This window comes from Monodon monoceros, unplaced genomic scaffold, assembly GCF_005190385.1.
Source record: "Monodon monoceros isolate NGI ecotype Baffin Bay Population unplaced genomic scaffold, NGI_Narwhal_1 Super_Scaffold_3, whole genome shotgun sequence".
Taxonomy (NCBI): domain Eukaryota; kingdom Metazoa; phylum Chordata; class Mammalia; order Artiodactyla; family Monodontidae; genus Monodon; species Monodon monoceros.
Window position 1 is genome coordinate 37,163,775 of NW_021703780.1, and position 9,850 is coordinate 37,173,624.

The following is a 9,850-nucleotide window of genomic DNA, read 5'->3' on the forward strand; positions in this document are numbered from 1 at the left end:
CATAACCAAGCCAATAGACACATCCAAGCCAAAGAAGGAAGGATTTATTAATACTTGCAGCAAGTAAGGAGAACACCAGGGATCTTTCCCAAAGCAGTGCTTCCCCAAACAGCAAAATTGGGGAAGTTTTAAGCTAAGGGTACATGCGTATTCATGAGAGGACTTAAGCAGAGGAGAATTCAGCATAGAATTGGGGCAAAGGTTGACAGAGTCCAAGCTTTAGTTGACTTTAGTAAAGTCAGGAGTGTCAACATCACCATCCTATCCTCCACCTGGGTGGGGGCCTTGGTTCCTACAAAACTCAAAAGATTTTGTTATGCAAATGCTGGAGAGGATGTGGAGAAAAGGGAACCCTCCTACACTGTTGGTGGGAATGTAAGTTGGCACAGCCACTGTGGAAAACAGTAATGGAGGTTCCTTAAAAAACTAAAACTAGAGCTACCCTATGACCCAGTAGTCCTACTCCTGGGCATATATCCAGAGAAAACCATACTTCGAAAAGATACATGTACCCCAATGTTCACTGCAGCACTATTTACAATAGCCAAGACATGGAAGCAACCTAAATGTCCATGACAGATGAATGGATAAAGAAGATATGGTACATATATATAATGGAATACTATTCAGCCATAAAAAAGAATGAAATAATGCATTTGCAGCAACATGGATGGACCTAGAGATTATCATACTAAGTGAAGCAAGTCAGAAAGAGAAAGACAAATACCATACGATATCACATATATGTGGAATCTAAATATGATACAAATGAACCTCTCTATGAAACAGAAACAGACTCACAGAGAGAGAACAGACTTGTGGTTGCCAAGGGGGTGTGGAATGGGGGAGGGATGGAGTGGGAGGTAGGGGTTAGCAGATGTAAGCTATTATATAGAGAATGGATAAACAATAAGGTCTTACTGTATAGCACAGAGAACTCTATTGAATATTCTGTGATAAACCATAATGGAAAAGAATATTAAAAAAAGGTATATATATGTATAACTGAATCACTTTGCTGTACAGCAGAAATTAACACATTGTAAATCAACTATACTTCAATAAAATTTTTTTTTTTAAGATTTTATGTCTATTGTTATATATATCCCTTGAGGAACCAGGGCCCTGCCCCAAGGCTGCACTATTGTTTCTTGACTGCTCCTCCCTTGTTTCTGTATTCCCTCCCTTAAGATCATTAATTACTGAGACCTGTTCAAGGGCAAGCATTGTGGCCAGGCTTAGATCACAAAATGGCTTAGGCCAAAATAGGTTCTCTTATGTCAAGAAAGCCATTCCTGGTTCTCTTTTTCTGGGGAACCCTAGCCTATCTGTTTACAATAGTGCCAGCCACATCATCCTCTTTTATCAGGAAAAGCAAACGTCATCCCAGCAGATTTCTGCTTGTATGTCATTTGCCAGAACTATGTCCCATGGACACTCTTGATACAAGCAAATATCTAGAAAAGCAAATATTTAGCCTGTGTCTAAGTTCACTGGCATCCTAGACAAAAGAAGACTTCTGTTAGCAAAGAAGAGAAAATGGGTATTAGGGGGGAAGCTGATGGTGTCTGTTGCAATGCAGCTTAATAAATAGTAGCTTCACTTTTTTTTTTTTTTTTTTTTTGGCCATGCCTCTCGGCATACGGGATCTTAGTTCCCCAACTAGGGATGGAACCCATGCCCCCTGCAGTGGAAGCATGTAGTCCTAGATGAAACCATTATCTGAAACCATGTAACTCAGATTGGGACTTGAATCCATGCGGCCAGGACTTGCAACCGGCCAAAACCCACAGTCTTTTTTTTTTTTTTTAATAAATTTATTTATTTATTTATGGCTGTGTTGGGTCTTCGTTGCTGCACGCGGGCTTTCTCTAGTTGTGGCGAGCAGGGGCTACTCTTCATTGTGGTGTACGGGCTTCTCACCGCCGTGGCTTGTCTTGTTGCAGAGCACAGGCTCTAGGCACGCAGGCTTCAGTAGTTGTGGCACACGGGCTCAGCAATTGTGGCACACAGGCTTAGTTGCTCCGTGGTATGTGGGATCTTCCCGGATCGGGGCTTGAACCCATGTCCCCTGCATTGGCAGGCAGATTCTTAACCACTGCGCCACCAGGGAAGCCCTCCACAGTCTTCTAACTGAGATCACACATCTGGTCTTAGGACTTAATGAAATTCAGGTTCTCGATGTCTCATCACCAAAAGAATTCAGTGAGAGACAAAGTGACAGGTTAGAAGCGGATTTACTTAGAGAGAAACACACTCCACAGACAGAGTGTGGGCCATCTCAGAATGCAAAAGCGGACCCAGGATGTGGGGTTGTCAGTTTTTATAGGGGTGGGTAATTTCATAGGCTAATGAGTGGGAGGGGTATTCCAGCTATTTTGGGGAAGAGGTGGGGATTTCCATAAATTGGGTCACTGCCCACTTTTTGACCTTTATGGTTGGCCTTGGAACTGTCATGGCACCTGTGGGTGTGTCATTTAGCTTGCTGATGTGTTACAATGAGCGTATATTGAGGCTTAAGGTCTAGTGGAATTCAACTTGTCATCTTGGACCTGTTTGGTTCTAATCAGTTTACGTCAAACCCTTGGGCTATGTCATTCTTTTAAAGGTTGTGCCCTACCCCCTTCTCTCCTGTTTCATAACTACTGGACTGCCAAGGAATTCGCAATAGTAGTTTTATATGCATAATAAATAGTGGTTACCCCTTGGCATAAAGCAAAAATGATGATAGCAAAAACTCCTACATAGTACACTGCTTACCATGTTCCGAGCATTGTTCTGAGTGTTTTAAACATATTAACTTGTTTAATCCTCACAGCAACTTTACAGGGTAAATGCTGTGATTATCCGTGTTTTGTTTTAGTGTTTTTTATTGTTCTTCATTTGCTCACAATTAGACATCATAATCCTCGGTGCATGACATATTCCTCACTGATCCATGCATAGCTCTTTTAATTACTTTTAAAATACGAGTTATTTTTAATAAAGTAATATGTACCCTCAAATCCTCTACCCAAAATAAAATTAGGATCTTGTCAGTAATTCAAATCTGAGTATATGAGCTGCCCAACCCATTTCACGTCCTTCCCCTGGCCCAAGGTGATTGTAATTTAGAGTCCTAAGTTCATCATTCCTTTGCTTTCCTTATATAGTTTTATTGCTTCTATATATACAGTCCAAAAATTGTGTGTGTGTGTATAATACATATCTATAGTTGTTTTTAACTCTATATCTTCTTTTGGTACTTTTTTTACTTACTATTACATTACTAAGATTCATTCCAATTGTGTGTTCCTACAGTCATTCATTCTGATGACCGTTTAACATCCCATTGTGTAAATATGTAGCAGTTTATTCATCCTCAAACCATTCTTTACTGAAGTACCTATTACATTCTCAGTGTAAAAGTACCTATTACTTTTTTTTTTTTTTTTTTTTTTTTGCGGTACGTGAGCCTTTCACTGTTGTGGCCTGTCCCGTTGCGGAGCACAGGCTCCGGACGCGCAGGCCCAGCGGCCATGGCTCACCAGCCCAGCCGCTGCGCAGCATGTGGGATCTTCCCGGACCTGGGGCACGAACCCGTGTCCCCTGCATCGGCAGGCGGACTCTCAACCACTGCGCCACCAGGGAAGCCCCCTATTACATTTTTTTTTCTGGTTATTAACTGGACTAACTCTGTCACATCCAGGTTTGCTAATAGCTTCATGTGATTTGAAGCTGTTCTTAATATTGATGCCTCCCTTACATTGTCTACAATCTATTTCTTCCCTAGCCTTTTCAGGATACCATGGATGGGTCAGAACATGACTAATTAACTCATTCCCCCAAGGTTGAACCTCCCTACCCCTGAGGTTGAACCTGGTAGGGCAGAGCTTCCAAAAAAACAAAACAGGGAATTCCCTGACAGTCCAGTGGTTAGGACTCTGCGCTTTTACTGCTGAGGGGCTGGGTTCAATTCCTGGTCGGTGGAAAACTAAGATCTCACAAGCCCGCGCAGCGTGGTCAAAAAAACAAAACAAAGGGCTTCCCTGGTGGCGCAGTGGTTGAAAGTCAGCCTGCCGATGCAGGCGACACGGGTTCATGCCCCGGTCTGGGAAGATCCCACGTGCTGCGGAGCGGCTAGGCCCGTGAGCCATGGCCGCTGAGCCTGCGTGTCCAGAGCCTGTGCTCCGCAACGGGAGAGGCCACAACAGTGAGAGGCCCGCGTACCGCAAAAAAAAACACACAAAAATACCCCAAAAAATAAATAAAAAAATAAACATTACACACTTCTACTGAGTTCAGAAAGGCTGATGTTAAAGTGAAGTGGAAGGATAAAAATCAACTCTTTCTTTTACAATATTCTGTTATACTAATTTTTTTATTTTTCTAGTATAGTTTATTTAAAAATCTACGTAGAGATATCTTTAACTTAAAAACCATTTAAAATGTTGTAACTATTCAAAGATAGAATCAGAATCTCTTCTAGTTGTGTAGTAGTTGAAATGATGTATCATTTTCAGAAAATTTCATAAATAAACAGAAAAGACAGACTTCCCTGGTGGTGCAGTGGTTAAGAATCTGCCTGCCAATGCAAGGGACACGGGCTCAATCCCTGGTCTGGGAAGATCCCACGTGCCTCAGAGCAACTAAGCCCGTGTGCCACAACTACGGAGCCCACGTGCCACAACTAGAGCCCACGTGCCGCAACTACTGAAGCCTGCGTGCCTAGAGCCCATGCCCGGCAACAAGAGAAGCCACCGCAATGAGAAGCCCACGCACTTCAACGAAGTGTAGCCCCCTCTTGCTGCAACTAGAGAAAGCTCACGCGCAGCAGCAAAGACCCAACACAGCCAAAAATAAATAAAATTAATAAACAGAAAAGACTTTGCACTATCACCAACTACTTTCCATGGTAACATTTTTAGCTCTTGGTTCAGACTACCACAGAGTTATCCAGCAAACCTTGCTTCCATGAGGCCAGCAAACCATTTCTGGGGCTACGAACATACTGTATTAAAGTTACACCAGCCAAAAGGGAGCCAGTGGGATTTATTTAATGATCTGGATTTATTAGGAATTCATGGAACAACTATATTTTCATAAATTTATTTTTATTAAAATTATGTAAGTGTAGTAATAATACTTAAAGGCTTATAATAAAAACTTCAGTCCTCTGTACTCCCCTCACCCCTAGTCATACTTCCCACAGGCAACCACATCAATTCTATTTCCCCTCCTATGTACCTCTTTATCTCTAAATTACATACGTATACTGCTATTTCTTGATTAATCATTTTTAGACATTATCTATTGACTTCCCATCATGATAGTGAGGACTTCTTATCCTATACACACATAAGCACTGCCTTTCCTCACAAACTCCCAACATGGCTGGGTCACCATGCATGATTATATCAAGACTACAACCGCATAAGTAGTGTTAATCACAGAGGAGACATGGTGGTGATTGGACTATGGTGGTGGCAGTGGAGATGGGAAAAACAATAACTGATTCGAGAGATACGTGGGAGGGAGGGTAGATGGAACGTAGTGTTTTTCAATGTAGGGGATGACAGAAAGGCAGGTACATGGGGAAATGGGCAGGTGGACGCTGATACTTACTGAAATATCAGAAGGTCGTAGCAGCAGGTGAGGGTGGAATGGGAGAAACTGTAAGCTCAGTTTGGAACATATTGAGCTTGAGCAGTCCAAAGACAGTTCCCAAATGGAGGAAGAAGAGTTTAGTGTGCCGGTTTGGATCTCCAAGTAGACGACTGGACTGGATTTGGGAGTCATCAGTGTGTAGATGGCAACTGAACCACAGGAATAAGTGACGTTACCTAGGAAGAGAGTATAAAGTAAGAAGAGCGTCTTGGTTTGTGCACTGAGGAAGACTAACATTTAAGAATAAGCAGAAGGAGGGACTTCCCTGGTGGAGCAGTGGTTGGGAATCCACCTGCCAACGCAGGGCACACGGGTTCGAGCCCTGGTCCGCGAAGATCCCACATGCCGCGGAGCAACTAGGCCCGTGTGCCACAACTGCTGAGCCTGTGCTCTAGAGCCCACGAGCCACAACTATTGAGCCTGTGTGCCACAGCTACTGAAGCCCGTGCGCCTAGAGCCTGTGCTCTGCAACAAGAGAAGCCACCGCAATGAGAAGCCTGCGCACTGCAACGAAAAGTAGCCCCCGCTTGCTGCAACTAGAGAAAGCCTGCATGCAGCGACAAAGACCCAATGCAGCCAAATAAATAAATAAATATTAAAAAAAAAAAAAAGAATAAGGAGAAGGAAGCTAGTAAATGGTCTGCTCTAATCAAGGCTCTTTTCTAGTCAAGGCCCTCTGTTAGGAGCTGTGGGATAAATAGAGTCTCTGAGCTCTCTGAGCTCACAAATCTCCGAGGCAGATAAGGCACAAGTGGGTTGAGTGTTAAGACTGGTTTTAGAGCCAGGCAGCTGTGAGTTCAAATCCTGATTTTGCTACTGACCAGATGTACAGCTTTAGACAAAATAAATTGACTAACTTCTCTAATTCTAATGTCCTCATTGTTAGCCACTAGGATGACTATTGTAAGTATAAAATATTTATACTTTAAAATGGTTAAGATGGTAGGTTTTGTTACGTGTATTTTACCAAAATTAAAAATAAAATAAAAATTTTAAATAATTCAAAAAAATGTCCTAATCATAATTGTTTAATAATGTGGTATTTTTGCAGTTCTGTTATTTCTGCTGGTTCTCACAGTGCCTTGTTCCTTGTATGCTCAGTTGTTTTTCACTATCTACTAGTCATTGTCCCTGAAAAATTACTGATGGTGATACTTTGAGGACCAGCACAAAGATGTATCCTTCCAGAGAAGGCCTGAGTTTGCTTCTGCCAGGCACTTAGAGACACTTCAGTTTAGGACTACTTTAAACTAGACTTAAAAGTTTCTTTGAATACTTCATGTAATTTGGGCTACAAATCTATAAAAAGGTTAGTTATGGTTACAACGTCTCAAGGAGAGTTCCCCCTGCACCCCCAGCCCCCGCATATGTTCAGTGTAGTACTAAGTTCACTCTCCTTGGAGTCTCTTGGGACAAGATGTGGGGGTAAGTTTACTTCTGATTCCCCTTTACTCTAATCATAGACCTTTGTGGCCATGACTAATACAGGTTAGGCCTTCTAATAGACTCCCCACCAGGACTTCCCTGGTGGCTCAGTGGTTGGGAATCTGCCTGCCAATGCAGGGGACATGGGTTCAATCCCTGGTCGAGGAAGATCCCACATGCTGTGGAGCAACTAAGCCCATGAACCACAACTACTGAGCCTGCGCTCTAGAGCCTGTGCTCCGCAACAAGAGAAGCCACCACGATGAGAAGCCTGTGCACCGCAACGAAGAGCGGACCCCACTTGCCGCAACTAGAGAAAGCCCACGCAAGGCAATGAAGACACAACACAGCCTAAATTAATTAATTAATTAATTAAAAAAAAATAGACTCCCCACCTTGGTGGACCCTGAGCTTTAATTTCATTCCTCCTTACCCTACAGAGTTCTCATAATGAAATTCAAGTTTGCCCAGATTGGCAAATACCCTCAGAGCAAATTTGACTTTCATGTTTGCTTACCTGTCCCAATTCCTGAATTCCTATAGTCTTTGGTCTCCTACCTCTTATCTTGTCAGCTCTTCTGTGCTTTCAAGAATATTTTAAAACTATTTTATACAGCAGTTTTTAGTTGTTGGGGGTTTTTTTGGCAGCAAGTTGGCCCCAATAACCTTAGCAATCAGAAGACCCTCTGCTTTATCTTTTCTTCCTTTTTATTGATTTCTGTTCTTTTATATATTTTCTCCCTCCTTTATTTTGTTCTTATCCTTGGTTGCTTTTTTTCCCCCTTACTTCTTGGGTTGAATGCTTAGTTCATTATTGCCTTTTCTTTTTCCATGATAAGGCTATTCTATTCTAAGTTTCTAAATTTCCCTTAAAGTACGCCTTTCATTGTATTCCTTAAGTTTTGGTATGTAGTGGAGGAGTGATTGCTCAAAGCCTAATTGTTTTCATCAACTCACCCTAGCAGGGCTATTGCGCTACCCTGATTTTTTTCCTGAGATACCTGTACGCAATATCTGGATAATGCGGCCAATTTTCCCCATCAGGGGGCAGCAATGGTTGCCCAAAGCAATGCTGGAAGAGATAAGAGCACAATTTAAACTAACTTTTTCTGGGACTTCCCTGGCAGTCGAGTGGTTAAGACTCCACGCTCCCAATGCAGGGGGCCCAGGTCTGGGAACTAAGATCCCACGTACTGCAACTAAGCCCACGTGCCTCAACTAGAGAAGCCTACAGCCAAAAATAAACAAATTTTAAAAATATGTAAACTAACTTTTTCTATTCAGTGTTTTTCAATACTGCCTACATATGAAAATCACAGGGAGGTTTTTAAAAATACTGATACCTGGGTCCTACCCAGAGAATGTTCTAATTGGTGTGTGGGGTGCTGACTTTCAGTGACTGTAATGTGAAGCTGGCATTGAGAGCCACTTCTCCAATTTATCCGCTCACTGCCCAGACTGCATCTCCCTCCTCCCCACTCACACTCCCAATGAATTTTCAACAGTCTTCTGTCTTTCTCAAAGCTGTTATTGCCTGGTTTCCACATTTCTCTCTATCGTTTCTCCAAGTGAATTTGGGGAAGGAGGCAGCAACCCTGGTAATTTACCACATTGGCAGGAATCAGAATTCTCCCCCATGTTATTTGTCTTCACAGGAGGTCTCGGCATGAGACGGCAGCACTGGTGTGGGATGACTGCCAAAATGGGCTCCATGTTATCAGGGGTCTTTACCATCATGGCCATCGACCTGTACCTCATCTTCGAACAGAAGTACTTAAGGAGAAGCAATTGCACTGAGCTTATCCCACAGACCGAGAGTACAAGTACCCTGATAAAACAGTTCATGATCTGCTGGAGCCTGGCCATCGTCTTCTTCCTGTCTTTCATCACCGTCGTCATCTGCTCCTTGCTGCTATACTCAGTATATGCCCGTATGTACAAGGGCCTGGTGATCTACACCATCTGGATCTCCTTCTATGAAGCTGTAAACGTTGTAGTACAGACACTTACCAATGACGATTCTAACATCAGAGAGGTCAGAATCATGCGCTGGTTTGGTTTGGTGGCCCGTATACTGGTGCACTGTTTTTGGATGTACTTTGTCATCACCTATGCCTACATGATCTACAAAAATCAAAGCCAGGGCAATATCATTTCCTACAACAGACGTATGTCTATAGGCAGTGAATTCCCACGGCGGAAATCAAAGATAATACACTTCACCCACCGGCCACTATAGTGAACGACGTTGGCCCTCTTCCGTGATAGGCAGATCTCCCAGGTTCTCATGGTAGTTCAGTTTCCATCTCTTTCATTTTTCAGCAAGCAGAGACTCTACTGCCGCTCTTTTGGGGGGATACGGAGAGAAAAGTGATTATAGTCACAACTGGAACACGCTGCTCGTTAAGGATGTTTAGTTAAAGGACACTGTTATCATCAAGCACTCTGTGAGTTCCTCTTTCCTTATCTTGTCATTACCTCCTTATTGGTCAAAACGAAGAGGGTGAGGAATGAAATCAAACTGAATTGCAGTCTGGCAATCCTTTCATCTTGGTATATCTTCATCAGCCTTCAACCCACAGCTCTCTGATTTAACCCAGCGACAGGCAAACCTGTATTTATATCTGAGTGTCATAGCACAAAGAATAGTGTTGGGGCCTTGAGGTCACTTTGTGTTTTGGTTTTCCCCCCATGTCCTCGATACTATATTCCAGATAAGTGAAAGAATAAAATTAGAGAAAAATCATACTTCATTCTCTGTCTTGACTCCCCACCCCCC

At 42.8% G+C, this 9,850-nt stretch overlaps 1 protein-coding gene across 1 annotated transcript; it reads left to right on the forward strand.

The window, feature by feature from the left end:
• Positions 1-8,611: 8,611 nt before the first annotated feature.
• Positions 8,612-9,310, forward strand: LOC114907788 (transmembrane protein 217-like). The gene has a single exon (XM_029243750.1). The coding sequence runs from the start codon at positions 8,708-8,710 to the stop codon at positions 9,308-9,310; it is 603 nt and encodes a 200-aa protein (XP_029099583.1). The 5' UTR covers positions 8,612-8,707.
• The last annotated feature ends 540 nt before the right edge of the window (positions 9,311-9,850 follow it).

Excerpts from the sequence above, each read along its gene's own strand:
- LOC114907788 (XM_029243750.1), top strand. The coding sequence starts at position 8,708 with ATGTTATTTGTCTTCACAGGAGGTCTCGGCATGAGACGGCAGCACTGG.